This window comes from Gossypium hirsutum, chromosome A08 (assembly GCF_007990345.1).
Source record: "Gossypium hirsutum isolate 1008001.06 chromosome A08, Gossypium_hirsutum_v2.1, whole genome shotgun sequence".
Taxonomy (NCBI): Eukaryota; Viridiplantae; Streptophyta; class Magnoliopsida; order Malvales; family Malvaceae; genus Gossypium; species Gossypium hirsutum.
In genome coordinates, this window is record NC_053431.1 from 70,852,905 (window position 1) to 70,868,879 (window position 15,975).

General features: G+C 33.4%; 1 protein-coding gene across 1 annotated transcript; it reads right to left on the bottom strand.

The window, feature by feature from the left end:
* Window positions 1-12,085: 12,085 nt before the first annotated feature.
* On the bottom strand, window positions 12,086-15,476 carry LOC107907299 (outer mitochondrial transmembrane helix translocase). Its single transcript, XM_041074539.1, has 5 exons — window positions 15,023-15,476; window positions 14,370-14,670; window positions 13,688-13,846; window positions 13,238-13,533; window positions 12,086-12,732 (listed from the first exon to the last, which is right to left on the bottom strand). Exons 1-5 carry the CDS (start codon window positions 15,221-15,223, stop codon window positions 12,511-12,513), a joined length of 1,179 nt encoding a protein of 392 aa, XP_040930473.1. The 5' UTR covers window positions 15,224-15,476; the 3' UTR covers window positions 12,086-12,510.
* Window positions 15,477-15,975: the final 499 nt, after the last annotated feature.

A 15,975-nucleotide genomic window follows, 5' to 3' on the forward strand; every position in this document is an offset into this window, starting at 1 on the left:
GGAAACATCGTCACACTATCGATAATTTGTTGGTACTTTTAAAGCTTGTATATATGGTATATGGCATGTATAGGTTAGATTCATTTTGCTATGTTTTAAGCTATGATGTTAGCCATGTGATTTGGCCTGTTAATGATGTAAATGTCGGTATATTTTTAGCCATTTAAGTGGGCTTAAGTTATGTGCTTGATAAGTGATTTATGTGATGCATATAATACCTTATATGTTGGCTTGTCTTGGTATGTTTGCCATAGTTGCGGGTATAGTTAAATGGATGTTGATTTTGTTAGTTACTAATGTTTGAAGAATGGTAAATTTTGATGGTTTTGGTAAATTTGTATATGGAATTTAGTAGTTGAATTGGTTGATGATATATATATAACTTAATATGTGATTGATTTGGTATGTTTTTGGTTGCCTAAAAATGTATAGAAATGGTGCTATTTTGGTTGATTTGTATGCTTGTGGAAAGGATGGAAAATTGGCTTTATAAATGGCTTATTTTTGTCCACACGGGCATGTGTCTCAGCCGTGTACGACACACGATCATGTTACACAGTCGTGTGTCCCTTGGGGTAGCCCTACGAATTAAGTCAGTATACCCTACAGGTTTGACACGACCTGGACACATGGGCGTGTCTACTGGTCGTGTGTGTCACACAGACTCACACACGGGCGTGTGATTGACCGTGTGACTTAGGTCAGTATACCCCCTAAATGGCACATGGCCTAGTACACGGGCGTGTATGGCCATTTCGAAGGGTACACAAGCTAGACACACGAGCGTGTGGTCGGTCGTGTGACCCAAGTCAGTAACCTTTCTAGTTTTCCCACGGTCATGGCATACGGGAATGTCTTCGGCTGTGTGGTACAAATCAGTATGTATGCCCTATTTTCACACAACCTGCGCCACAGGCGTGTCTGGTGGTCGTGTGAGGCACATGGTCTATTCACACGGGTGTGTGACCTATGATTTCATGAAATTTTTCTAAGTGTTCAAAAATTTTTATATGTGATCGGTTTAGTCCCGAACCACTCTTAAGTATGTTTTAAGGTCTCGTAGACCTATTTAAGGGACTTTATGTATGTGAATGAATGAGATGTGATATTGAATTGTTTGATAAATGTTATATTGTCCGGTAATTCCTTGTAACACTGTTCTGGCGACGGATACGGGTTAGGGATGTTACACTACTACATATTTGATATTGTATTGAGATGGGCTAAGGCCCAAACCGTTACTGATACTGAAAAAGGCTTAGGCCCAGAATTGTTTTAATTGTGCACTGTGATTTGCTATTTTTTTTCTTCTGTAGGATTACACACTGACTTTACGTAACTCACTCTTTTGTTTAAATGTGCAGAGGTAATTCCCAGACCTAGACGGATCGGTGCGATGGAGAACTCGACGGTGGCCACGGTTTTTGGACTGATAGGGATTTAAATATGATCCTTGGTTTTATTTCTATTTTAATATTAATGGTTTAACTTTTGGGTTGTAAATTGGACTTTTGTTTGGTTCTGGGGTTTTTGTTTTTCTTTACTTTATGGATTTTAAACTACTAGTTGTAGGAAACCTCGGTTTTCAAAAGAAACAAATGTTTATTCAAGAAATACACAATTATTTAAACTGTTTTAAAAAGCTTCTACAATGAATAACATTTGGAACCACAACTAAATGAGTAACACGATTTAGAAGCTAACAAGAGATTAAGAAAATTATGTAAACGGATAATGGTTTTATTGAGATGGCACAATTTTCAAGCACCCTTTCATGTGACATCGTTAGATTTGGCCATAACGTCTAGGAGGGGTTTGGGGTGTTACAAAGTTCATGTAACTTAATTATGTATGTTAAATGCTTGAATTTAATTGTATGATTGTGTAGATGTGAATGAGATAACATACATTATGAAATAATCATAAGTTGTGAAATGTGGACAAATTGCCATGTTTCGGTTGAACGTTGAAATTCGATGGATTAAGGTGAAATGCTTGAATAAGAATAATACTCCACGTGTTGTAAAAAGGATTTAGCCCAGACGGGTAATCCTGATATAAGTCACTCGTGCCTCTGCTATAGATTGGATTTAGCCCGGACGGGCAATCCAAATTAAGCTCTTTAGAGCATATGTCCTAAAAAGGATTTAGTCTAGACTGGTAATCCTATAACATAATATGTGACTCGAGAGTGTGCTTGAAGTTTGTGCCCAAAGGGGTACTTTTGAGTATACTAACCGGATGTCCATCAGCATTTTAATAGTTCAACGGAAAAAGGAATCTTGAAACAAGGAAAGGTGAAAATTTTATGGAACTTGTAATGTGATGAGCTCATCTATGTTTACTTGATATTCATATGAGATTATGAGGCTAGCTTGTTTGAATAAGTGTATGTGTTTAGGTAACTTACCCAAAATTGATGGAATATATATTTATGTATGCTTGTGTTAATAAATAAGACTGATAAGTTTATTTTCTGTTATACGAACTTACTAAGCATAAAATGCTTACCCCGTTTATTTTTTCCTGTTTTATAGTGCTCAAAGCTCGCGAAGGTTGGAAGTCGGTCGAAGCAGTCATCACATTACCTGCTATCTCATTTTGGTATAAATACAAATCTCATTTTGGTATAATGGCATGTATAAGCTTAATTGGCCAATTACGGCTTGATGATGATGTTTGCAATCTAGCCATTGGAATGGCTAGTAATGGTTGTTTGATATACTTGTAAGGTCATGATATGCTGGCTTTATATATATATATATATATAAAGTAGTTGTTTTTAGTAAGTCCAACATATAGATTAAACCAAGGTAAAATTATGAACATGTATACATGTAGTGGTATACCTTGTAAATGACGAAATTTGCTTGAGATGGATGCTTGAAGTGGTTGGAATGTATTTGGTATGTCTTAGTGCAGGACCATGGTAAATTTGGGTGACAAATGAGGTTAGGAAATGGCTTGTTTTTGTCCACACGGGCGTGTGCCTTGGCTATGTGTGATACGCAGCCTGTCCCATAGGTATTGGTCCGGCCGTGTGTCCCCTGCATCTTAAAAATGAGAAACAGAATGCTCAGAATTGGGCACACGGGCAAAGACATAGGCATGTGTCTCAGCTGTGTGGTTGACATAGCCTTGAACACAGGCGTGTTACATTGCTGTGTGAAAACTGTACCTAAATTTCAAAATAAAAATTTGCCACACGACCTAGCACACAGGCGTGTGAGTTGGCCATGTGACTTCAATTTCTTCATGCTTTAAAAGACAAAAAGTTACACGGGTTTGGGACACGGGCGTGTGTAGTACACGACCTGACCACATGGACGTGTCCCTAGACCACACGGGCGTGTGAGCCCTGCACCTAGGAAAAGTTTTAAAATTTCGCGAAAAATTCCCTGAGTTCCTGATTTAATCCCAATTTTATTCCAACACTTGTTTGGGGCCACGAGGGTCCATATATGGGACGATATGTATGATCTCAAAAAATGAATAGTAATTTATGTAAATTAATTGAAAAATATTCTAAATGTTCTGGTAATACTCCGAAACTTTGTTTCGATGATGGATACGGGTTAGGGGTGTTACATGTACTATAATACTTTGTAACCCTAATCTGACGACAGTGATAGGTTAAGGGTGTTACAACCTCAGTGGTGGTTTGCAGTTAGCGCTATTGAGTGTCATTCAACAACTTAGCTCATTTTGCCTCAAATGATACCAACTTAAGAAAAAGGACAATACCATGTTAAATAATTGGAATGCATTTAATATTCTTTATATGATGTATTTAAATATTTTACTTATAATTAAAAAAGTTTCTACTTTAATTTTTTTACATATTGCATATGTGTTATGATTATTAGTTTCAAACCTTACACTTTATTATTTATTGTATGTTATTTTTAAACTCACACCTATGTTCTAAATACATTGGTCTCCACATGCATACACATGTGATAGAAATTCTAGTTATATATAAAGATTTCAATTGAGTTGGTGTCACCCATAACCGGGTCATAACCTAGTTGTCAAATTACCAAAATGAAATTATTTTAGCAAAGAATAAATATTAATTTGAGAATATTTTTATCTCTTTATATAAAATTCAATAAAATACATGTTTATAGTAGGATTAATTTTAACTCAAGACACCATAACATACACACTTCTAACTTTACTATTTCAACCAAAGTAAGCTTTAGCTTTTATGTCAATTTTTAATAAATATATTACATAATAACAACAACCACAATAACACCCACAACGTGGGTGAAAATTTTATGTAACAAATTTTAAAAAGTTTGATATAACAATCAAATACGTCTTTGGTTGAAATGGTAAAATTTAGTTATTAAAAATCATAATGTGGAAAGAAAATTTGTCTACTCTCGTAGCATGTGTCTTATTTTCAAATATATTTTTAGTTCTTTTTTCTAGTTCATTTGTTCTATGTCTATATTTTCTTGTTTTGCATGGGTCAAAATCGCTAAAGCATGGAGAGGATATTGATGCATTCAGGGGCGAAGCCAGAAAAATTTTTTAAGGGGGGCCGGATGAAATTTTAATTTTTTATAATTTACATCTTTATAATTTGTAAAGGATTAAATCAAATTTTTATAATTTTAGGGGGGGCCAAAATGCAATTTTACCTTTATTAATTTAAATTTTTTTTAAAAATTTAAGAGCCTAAAATGCAATTTTACAATTTAGGGGGGGCCGAGGCCCAAGCCAGCCCCCCTAGCTACACCCCTAGATGCATTGTCGATTGAGGACACTGGAGAAAGAATTATGGCTGTAACACCCTAAACCCAGACTGGACGTTATGGCCGAATGTAGCGTATCACATTCAAGTGTTTTAGCGAAAACAGTGTTTTCATTGAAAACCCTTCTTAAAATAAAAGAAAATCTTAATTATCAAAAAAAAAACTCCTTTCACTTACTTGTTCAAAACATATGATTTGACGAAAATATGTCACTTTAAAAAAAATTAGTTGCGGAAACGTAGAAAAGACTTACTATAGTTTTAAGAAACCATGTTCAACTTCTTATAATTAATCACATAAAAATAATAATCCAAATAATAATAAAATGGAAGCCCTATTACAATCTGATTTGAACACACTTAAAAAGAAATAAAAACTTAAATGCTTAAAAAAACCAAGTCCAAATTATCTTGCTAGCCGGCCACCCAGAGTCCCTCCAAACATCGAACCTTCTACTGAGCATCACCTGAAAATAAAATAAAAGAGGGGATGAGTTTTCGCAAACTCAGTGTGTACAACCCTCGATGAAAAACAAGCATTCAAAGAGAAATCATCAAACATGCAATGCAATCCCATCCAAATTATCCATCTGTTACACACCAGCTCCGTCCCCCGTCACACCATGTGGGGATATAAATATCGACCCACCCAGCCCACACACAAATGATAGCCCGGTTACGGAACTACCTTCATTTACATATTGGGCTTTAAAAGCCATCGGTGGATCCACGATTGTCAGGCAACCATGCGATCCTCATATACTTCCTCTGTTCCATAGTTCCCACCCTATATGCAACCTAAGCAGAACATCATATGTATGCATGTCAGATCCATAAAACTTACATTCAACACTTAGGGGTATTTTGGTCATTTTTTCCCTTAGGGGCGTTTCGGTAATTTTCCCTTAATTATGGTTTTCTTACCTTGACCCGTTAACAAGTCCTACGAGCTAAGATGAACAAATACTATGCACCAGGTAGGATTCTAGAGAAGAGGAGGTGGGTCATTAAGACCGCTTAAGTACTAAGCTCTCCCTAGATCCAATCCTAAACATACATATACCCGTTACCACACCTTAACCCTTTGACTTGTACACGGTCGCAATATATTAATTAAGTCTTATGGCCCAAAACCCCTTACAATGCCCAAACAAGTTCACATACCTATATCTGGCCCATTAAGCCCAATCATATTCATATGCCCATTAGGCCCAAATCACCTGTATATGGCCCATTTGGCCCAAATCACATTTATATGGCTCGTTAGGCCCAGTCATATTCATATTCATGCTTACATACAAATTCCTATCACATAGCATCAATATTTAGTTTTTGCCTATTATGGGCCCAACAGCCCATCGAGCCCATTTAACCCATTCTGGCCCGTATGACCAAATCACAACCCAAGTCCACGGAATCACCCGTGGGTCTCAGGCAACCTATTGGTCTCCCCCTTACGAGTGTTCGCACACTTGCAAGACTATCGTAGCCAAACTTTCGACTTTTCGGCATTTAGGTTTTTCAGCATTTTCGCATTTCGGCTTTTGCCGATTCATAGTGTGTGTGTGGTGTATGTACACACCTGGTAAGCAAGCGTGTTGCGATTCCATTAGTCACCAACCTACAACGATATCACCCTTCCATTAATCGTATGCTTAATCCATATTCTACCCAAAAACCGAAACCTCACCTTAATCTTACCTTGAACACCAATCCTTAATAGCTTTCCTTGATCACGTACTCCCTAGATCTGCATTAATCTTACTCATTAAAACCAGAATAATAGATGACTTGTATCCAACACAAGTCCCCTTACCTTAACTATGAACATTCAGCCACCTTAGCCAATGGGAGAGAAATACTTACCAATACCGCAACACCTAAGGAGCAATTCGGTAATGAGCTAAGATCCGAGATCCGATACTAATTCCCTACCACAGTTGATTAGAAAGAGTGAGGGACAATATTTGATACTTAGCAAAGAAAACCGATTGGAAGAGTAACACTTACACTAGATTCGGTCAAAGAGTATTCGGCTCTAAAGATTTGAATGGCAACAATTGCTTATTCGACACCAAGGGAGAGATGAAGAAGAATTGGCTAAACCCAAAAGTGAAACAAAGAAAACGGCACAAGGAAAATAAAAAAGAGAACAAAGGCTTTCGGCTTTTGGAGAAATCAGCAGAAAGAAAAGGAAGAAACTGAAGGGTTTTCAGCTTTTAGGGAAGAGGGTTTCTAGCAACAAAGTGAGAAAAAGATTTCGGCATTAGCCTCATACCATTGCATTTGGAACCTATTTATAACCCTTATGGCTGAACTCCTCAAGCCCAAGTTCCCACTTCGGCTCCACTTACTCCTCACTTCTTATCTCCTCATTTTTCTCCCTGATAGCCTTTGATCCTTTCCTCAAATTTCTCTTCTAATCACTCCCCTTGGAGTCCATCTTCACGCCACTTCCATCCTTCTAGAAGGCCAAAAATCAACTTCTAAAAATACTAAACTAGGATTCGAACCTTGGATCTCCTTGCTAGCCACTAATGTCACGTCCCTACACTCTAAGTGGCGTCACTTAGCCACTCTTCCACAAGGCTTTTTGATGCTATTTTTCACTATCTTTATTTAAAAGCACAACTACTTGCCAACAAGGTCCTTTTAATAATTAAACTATAATTTCATTTACCCCTAGGTTCGAACTCAAACCCTTCTATAATTATCACATGGCTAGGAACATAAAACACAATTTTTATCAAAACCAAAAACAAAGAAAGTTCGGGATTTCGAGATTTTTGGGTTTCGGGATTTTTGGGTTTATGGATTTTTAGGGCGTTACAGTGGCAGTTTCGAATAGGTGGAGATGGTGTTGTTGCGGATTATGATTATTGCCTAGTAGGGTGCTTTTTATAGAGAGTATAATTCATTTTGAGCTGATGCGGAACACTTTAATGAATCTACAGCATGTTATTGAAGGTCTTTCGATTAAATATTTTGGGGGAAAGGGATTTTAGTTTCCCTTATACTATGAGATAATTGTTGAGAGTTATTGAAAGAAGGTCATGAACATTTGAGAACCACATGTTGGTGGTTCACGAAATGAATATCAAAGAGGATCCAATACAAGTGCCTTTGTTGTTTGCAAATTTTTGGATGCGAGTCCATGATCTTATTAAGGTACTTGTGTCGGAGCCTTTGGCTATGCAGTTTGGTAACTTTGTAGGCTCGTTTTTACATTATGATGCTACAGCTATTACAAGTGGGAGACGAGTATAGACGGGTGAGATTGTGATTGGATATCTAGGGTCCAATAAAAAGAAGAAATAGTATTATTTTATCATCTTCAAAGCAATGTTAGGCTCGTTTTCAATACTAAAGATAATAATTATAACTATGGAATTTTATTAACTTATTTATTCAAAATATTACAAGCATACGTGACAGAATAAATGTATTAAGGGCACAAAATCTCAACAATCATATCAAATATAAATCAACAACCACTTTGCATCGAGTACTATAAATTAGGGTTATCTTTTGAATAAATTTTGGTTATTCATTTGTTGCTTACTTTTTTGGTCTAGAAAAAAAAAAGATTTACACAAACACCTGAAGGAATTTCATGTGGTCTGTTCGACTTAAAGGTGTTCATGGGTCGGGTCGGGTCGGGTTGAGTTAAGTTCGGGTCAGGCTTAAGCATGATATTAACATACTTTATGCTTGCCCAAGTCCAGTTTGGCCCAAAATATGGGTCTAAATTTTTGCCCAAACCCGCCCATATTTGCACATAGCTAACCTAAGCCCATTTTAGGCTTGCCCATATTATTTATAAAAATATATATTTATATTATTTTTAATTTAATATTTAATAATCTTATATATTTTTTATTTATTAAAATTTTATATATAGTCAGAACAAATATATATATAATTATCTTATTTTTTTTAATGTTTACATTTATTTTTGTGTGTTTTAAATTAGAAAATATATAAAAATAACATAATGTAAAACATTACAAATTTAAAAAAAGGGTCGAGTCAGATTGAGATCAAGCCTTGAGTGTTCAAGTCCGAGCTTGACCCATATTTTCAACAGACTTAATTTTTTTTGTCCAATCCCATTTTTCAGGCTTAAATATTTTTGCCTAAACCATTCTAAATTTCAGGCTAATTTTTTAATTTGGACGAGTAGCTCAACTCATGAAAAGATCTAGTTCAACCATGGAACCTCAAGGAATATTTGAAGAGCAAATCAAGTAACGAGCTTTTCCTTTTTCGCTTACGGACAGAGCAAGGATTTGACTATTTTCTTTATCTTCCGAATCTAAAGGCATATGGATAGAATCGAAAAAATTGTTTCTAGACAATTTTTTTTTCCTACTTCATGTGTTACTTCTATCAAGAAGGAGATCTGCAACATCAAGCAATTGTATGCTAGTTACCCGCAACATAGAATTTTAAAATATTTGCTCATCAAATATTTTTATGAAAGACTATTTCCCATTGAAAGAAAGATGATGGATGTCACAAGTAGATGTGCCATAGTGAATAGACTCCTTAGGAGGTTAAATAATTGATATCAATTATAATTTTTCATTCACAATAATTCAAATTCAAACAAAACATATCGAAAAGACTGAGTTAATAAGGTAAATATATCTTCTTTCGAAAATCAAATTTTTGAACTAATTTTTCTTATTCAAAAAATAGTTGTAGAATATACTTGACATGTGAAGGCTTGTAAGATTTGTACTAATTTTGATCATCAACTTTATATGTGTCCATATTTCAAGAGAACATGTATACTTAAAAAACGCGTTATATATATATATATAACAAAAAAACAATGTCAAAATGTCTTAAAACTCACAAAATTGAAAAAAAAATCATGAAATTCCAAAAAATAAACTAAAAACTTCTAAAAACATTTTAAAAAATCATAAATATCTAAAAATACATAAAATTCCAAAGTATTAAGATTTTTACTTTTTAATTAAAAAATTGTATAAAATCATTAAAAATGATTGTTGAGAATGAATTTGGATAAATGCCGGGTTCATCCCATAAAAAAATTCCAAAAATTGAGATTTTATTTTGAAATTTATTTTTAAAATTATAAGAAATATATAAAATTTATAAAAAAAATAATGTCTAGAATGAATCTAAACAAATGATATCTAAATTCAAATGAAGTTGGATTGTATTTTTAGTAAATTTATATGTTTTATAATTTTAAAAATTAATAATAATAAAAGTTTAGGTAATTTATAATTTTTGAATTTTTTTATTTTTTTATTTATATTATTTTTTAAACTCTTGATTAAGTTAACGTCAAAAGTCAACCGGACACCAATTTAATTAAAAAATTTTATCGAAATGTCCTTCCTTAATTAAAATAATTTATATTATTCTAGATTATTTTAATATTTTCATTTCAACAAAAAAATTTGATTAGAGAAATTACGAAAATATCCTGTAATTAAAATAATTTTTATTATTCTAGGGTATTTTAGTATATTTTCATTTCAATAAAAACTAATAACAATATGTATATAGTAAGCTTTGAACTGGCATTGATTGGCTTAATAAAACCTTAAATTTATCACTTAATCAAATTTTTATTTTGTTGTACTTCACACGTTTTTATGTTAATATGCACAATTCATTATCTCCATTAGTTGTATATCAATTTATACTATTATTTAAGTTCTTGACTGAGTTGGTGTCATGAGTCAACCAAGCACTAACTCAATTAAGAAATTATAGAAAGAAATTTCTGTAATTAATATAATTTATATTATTCGAAGGTATTTTAATTATACATATAGTGATATTTGAACTCTCATTGATTCACTTAGTAAAAGCCTAAACTTACCACTCAACAAAAGCTTCATTTTGAAGTGTTTCATACATTTTTATCTTAATATGCACAATTCATTATCTCTATAAGTTGTATATAATAATAATGTTATTAATTGAGTTAGTGTCACAAGTCAACTCCACACTAACTCAAAATGGATTACAAAACTGTGATAAATAATTGTAGTGTACTTAGTTTCGTTTATCTGATGTACTTATGTGTTTAAATTTCATTTTACTCTTAACTTAATCTATATATTTTTATTATTTTATCGTACATATTTCATATGTTATAATGATTATTTATTTCAAACCATATGTTTCAATGTCTATTGGATATCATTTTTAATCACACATTTGTGTTCAAAATCCATGATTTCCACATACATAAATGTGATAGGGTTTCTAGTGTTTTTATTTTTTTTAAAATTTTAGAAACTTTTAGCTTTTTAGTGAAATTCTTTTATATTTTCAATAAATTTGAATTTTTTAACACATGGCATCACGTAATTGGCTAAAATAACATTTTTTAAATAAAAATGTGAAATGGAATAATGGGATAGTATAAAGGCCTAAGTGATAAAAAAAAATTCTTAAGATGCCAAACTAACAATTTATCTATAGTCTAGAGGCTAAATAGATTGAATATGTCAATTTTTTTTAATTGGTCAAATAGGCTTTTTTTTTCAAGATTTAGAGAAATAAGTTCATTTTGGAGAGAGTGAGTGAAAGTGAATCTAGTTGGATGAACTTTCTAGAAAACGCTTCTAATTAGGCGCGCTTTTCCTAACATGTCAGCAGAAAGCTCGCCCAGCTGTACGAGCTTTCCTGCCAACTATGTAGAAAGCTCGCCCAGTTGGACAAGCTTCTCTTAGCATGTCAATAGAAAGCTTGCACAATTGGCCGTATTTTCACACACTCTCTAAAATCGGCCTATTATCCTAAATCTTGAAAAAACAACCTATTTCTCCAATTAAAAAAATTTTAACTTACCAATTTAGCCTAGCCTAGAAGCCAAACTAGGTAGCAAACCAAAAATTTATTTTTGAACTCTAGAAACCTTTGGAGACAACTTCAACAATCCTAGAGCTATCCAAGAGTTGGGCTTGGATAAGTAATTTTTTTCTCAAGCCAACTAAACCCACATTCAATTTAAATAATTAAAATTATTTTTAAAAACTCAATTCAATTATAAAAACATATTTTAAAATCTTTTATTAATATTCTTATGCACCGGGCCAAGCGACTTGGGCTTAAAATTTTTTGGAACCAGGTCACAGCACCACCTCTAGGTCCGACACAGTTTCATTATGGTTTTAGTCTATGTTCAAAGTTGGATTTTTAAGTCATTAACAATATTCAGGCCTTAAGGGTCCAGAACACGCTGTTTTCTTCATGCCTGGTTTTCTTATGGTTTGGTTAATGTATTAATATCGCGGGTGCCCATAATTTTTTGGGAGAAAAGAAATATAAAAACAAAATGTTCTCTAATAAAAATTAGAAGAACTAAAAAAAATTATTCATTTTCTGTTTATAACAATTACAAACATAATAAATGTTATCGCTATTATTACAAAAACTAAACCGGTCTCTACAGTGATCCACTAAACATCATTACATTTAAGCTGGTTTCCATAAATAACACAATACTTGCCAACTTTCACAAGCTCCATTGATATTATGGGAAAAAAGAATTGAAGCCCTTGGAAAGCTAGTATAATGAATAACTTTGGGAGACAATAAAACAGATCTTACTGTTCCAAAGCTCCTATCACAAGCTTTCACCTCAAGCGTTAATAAGTAGCTTTGCCATGAAAAAAAGAATCTAATTTTCTGGGCACAGAACTAGAAAATACTAGATCAGGTAGCAGAATCTGAGTATAGAGATGAAAATTTCAGGCATCCTGGGAATCTGATTGAAGATTAACGATTTGTGAAACTACTAGCTTAGAGAGTTCATTGATTGCAGCTTGAACCTGATAATCATCTGATTCCCTTTGTCTGGACCATCCAGATAATTGTGAACTTAACCTGCTATATTCATTTGCAGCAACTCCTGTCTTCCTTGAAGTGGCAAGAACTTTCTCCAAATCACTCTGTGATAATGGCCTTGGAGCCTGAAATACAAACAATAGAAGATGATGAATACCTTGATATGAATACTAAAACAATTATAAGTAGCTAAAAAGGTGGCGGCTAGAGGTAAACTACCCAAGTTCATAAATTCCACATGCAAACAGCACTTCTATCATAGCTTTATGTTTAAGACAATAAAAACATCTTCCTACAAGGTCTCATTCCAACTACAATTATGTACTTGTGACCAAGGAAATGTTACATTCAGTCCCTTAATCACTTAACACAATTTAATGTGTGAGATCATTCTACATACATACATACATATATACATATATATATGCTGAACCTCAGAAAAACTAGAGAAAGGCAGTACTTGTGACCAAGGAAATGTTACATTCAGTCCCTTAATCACTTAACACAATTTAATGTGTGAGATCATTCTACATACATACATACATATATACATATATATATGCTGAACCTCAGAAAAACTAGAGAAAGGCAGTACAAAGATACAAAAGAAATATACAAAAAAATACGTACTCCAGATGGTTTTCCTTTCTTCTCCTCATCTAGTAAGTCCCTGATAGGAAAGTACGCTGCTTTCTTGCAGAGTTCAAGAAGATCTGAACCTGTGTACCCTTCACACAAACTGGCTATGTAGTCAAAGTCAATGCTTGGTTCAACCCTCTCACCCTTTAAAATTACCTGCAATATCTCAGCCCTCTCCATGCGGTCAGGTACTCCAATCTCAAAAGCCTGAGGGAGACGTCTGAGTATGGCTTCATCTAGTTCTGATGGGCGATTTGTTGCAGCAAGAACCATAACTCGTGCATTCTCTGCACAACAATATAAAATCATTAAATTTAAAATTTAAAACCAATACCTAGAACATTCTTTAGAGAGCTCTCAATCAGAAAACAAATAGAATACATGACTTTGTGGGAGAACTAATAGCATTATGTAACAGCTTTTAGATAGAAAAATACTCACGGTCAGTAGTAAACCCATCCCACAATGCCATGAACTCAGTCTTCATGTTTGTCATTGCTTCATGATCTGTGTTACGCCGTTGTCCCAAGAAACTGTCGACCTCATCAATAAATATAATAGCAGGCTGTAGTTTATAGGCCAAGCTAAATACGGCAGCCACTACAAAAGTAGAAGAGTAAATAAACAATACAATCAAGACAGATAAAAATAAACAAATATGCATGGAGCATTACAACCATTAGAAAAGGCATAAAAAGTAATGTTTAACTGATAAGGAAGGTCAGCTTACATGTTTAACTCATATGCATGTTTAACTTACATATGCAATGATAATTTTCATCTTTTTCTTTTCCTGCATGTGGACATTTGATCGCAGGACATATTTTGATTTCAAAACCATTTTGTTTTCTCAGCCAAAAGTGATGGAATGAAACCATCTCAGCATGACCTTAGGATGGTCGAATTAGTTAACCTTATCTTGAATGTGTTATTTTTACCTATATAATGTTTCTTCTGACTTTTCTACTAGAAGTCTAGAACTAAACCCAATAGGGGGGAAAGCCACGAAAACAGATTACAGAACAATTGTAATCCTGTATAACCGTAAATATTCTGGTATAGTCAAAGAAATGCAACATGCCCGATAATCAAAAAGGAATATGATACGACATTACACACATACCAAGTTTCTGCGCATCACCAAACCACTTGCTCATCAGATTTGATATCCTAACATTAATAAAAACAGCACCAGACTCCTTCGCAATGGCTTTAGCAAGCATGGTCTTTCCAGTACCTGGGGGTCCATATAAAAGAACCCCTTTTTGAGGACCAAGAAGTTTTCCATGTGAAAACAGTTCTGGTCTCCGCAATGGAAGAATCACTAGTTCATAGAGAGCCTGCTTGATGGCTTCCAATCCTCCAATAGATTCAAATTCCACATCAATGTGATCAGGGTTTATCACATCACAAGCTATTACATCCTGGTAAAATGGAAGTACATTTATGAGGCAACAATAGAAGTTAAAACGACGATATCTTTGTTAAGCTATTACATCCGGTTTCTGCAGCGTTAGTAATGAGCATGTTATTCTCCATTCAAAAGGATAATCTCTTTGCTACTTCAGTTGCTTGCTCTTTTGATTTTAAAACCTTAGCTCTCATAAATAAGAAAGCCCATTACATTTATGTAATGACTTAGAATACGATAATAATAATAATAGTAAAATAACCAAGTAATCAAAACCTAAGTTTTTAAAGGCTAAAAATAAAAAATTACTCGAAAATAATCTATCCTAAAAGATAAAATGCTTAAATTTGTCGAAATAAAAGTACCTCGTAGGGATTGGTATGAATTAAAGGACGACCCAATCGCTTGGCAATTTCCTTCTTGTGCTCCTGCGCTTTTTTAGAAGCTTCTCGGTTGGGGTCGAGGTGCCGGAGTCCGGCGAAGAGGACCAAGCAACTAAGGGCTGCGCTGGCGGCGTATAAAATTAGTTCTTGCAGGAACTTTGTCTCCGACGAAGATGAACCCATCTTTAACAAATAATTTATCAATCTCTCTCTAAAAGCTTATTAATAATGATACTTTGCGTAAAGAATAATTAGGGTTTTAAATTTAGGAATAGGGAAAACTATTTTCGCTCGAATGAAGAGAAGGAAAGAGATTTTTAATTTGATTAAACTAAAGTTTTTATTATTATTGTTTTATTCAGATCCTTCCAGACTAAGGAATCAGAAGCAAAATGGTTCGAGGCGATATCAAGATTTTCCGCTAATCAATTAATTCTTTTTTCTGCTTAAATGCAAATGAAAAATTAAAATAACTAAAAATTATTTAAATTCTTATCCAAAAGTTATCAATAAATTGAGTCTTGAAATATAATTATTCGTCGTAACGACTAATATGGATAATTAATGTAGCATTTGACGTAGAAAATATACTGATATGAGGATTTTTTAAATTATTTACTTATTTAGAACTTAATTGATTACTGATTTTCTATTAATATAAAATTTTTTACTGTATCACTTACGGTACATTTGGTTGACTGAAATTGAATAAGGTTGTATTAGAAAATATCTATAATGTAATAGAGTTGTAATTAATAATTTAATTATTTGATTAAATGAAATAAAACTATAATAGTATTTTTGTGTTTGGTTGAATAGAATGAATATTGTAATAGCACAAGAAAAAAAACCGAAATGACCACAGTACCCTTTGCAGATTTTTTTAGTTAGATTATTATTATCATTAAATTTTAATAGGATTATTATTAAAAATA

Bases quoted from the DNA above. Each gene is read 5' to 3' on its own strand.
- LOC107907299 (XM_041074539.1), bottom strand. From the start codon at position 15,223: ATGGGTTCATCTTCGTCGGAGACAAAGTTCCTGCAAGAACTAATTTTA. The intron at 13,847-14,369 runs GTATGTGTGTAA...CTACTTTTGTAG, and splicing joins TGGTGATGCGCAGAAACTTG to TGGCTGCCGTATTTAGCTTG. The intron at 12,733-13,237 runs GTACGTATTTTT...TTTGTATTTCAG, and splicing joins AGAAAGGAAAACCATCTGGA to GCTCCAAGGCCATTATCACA.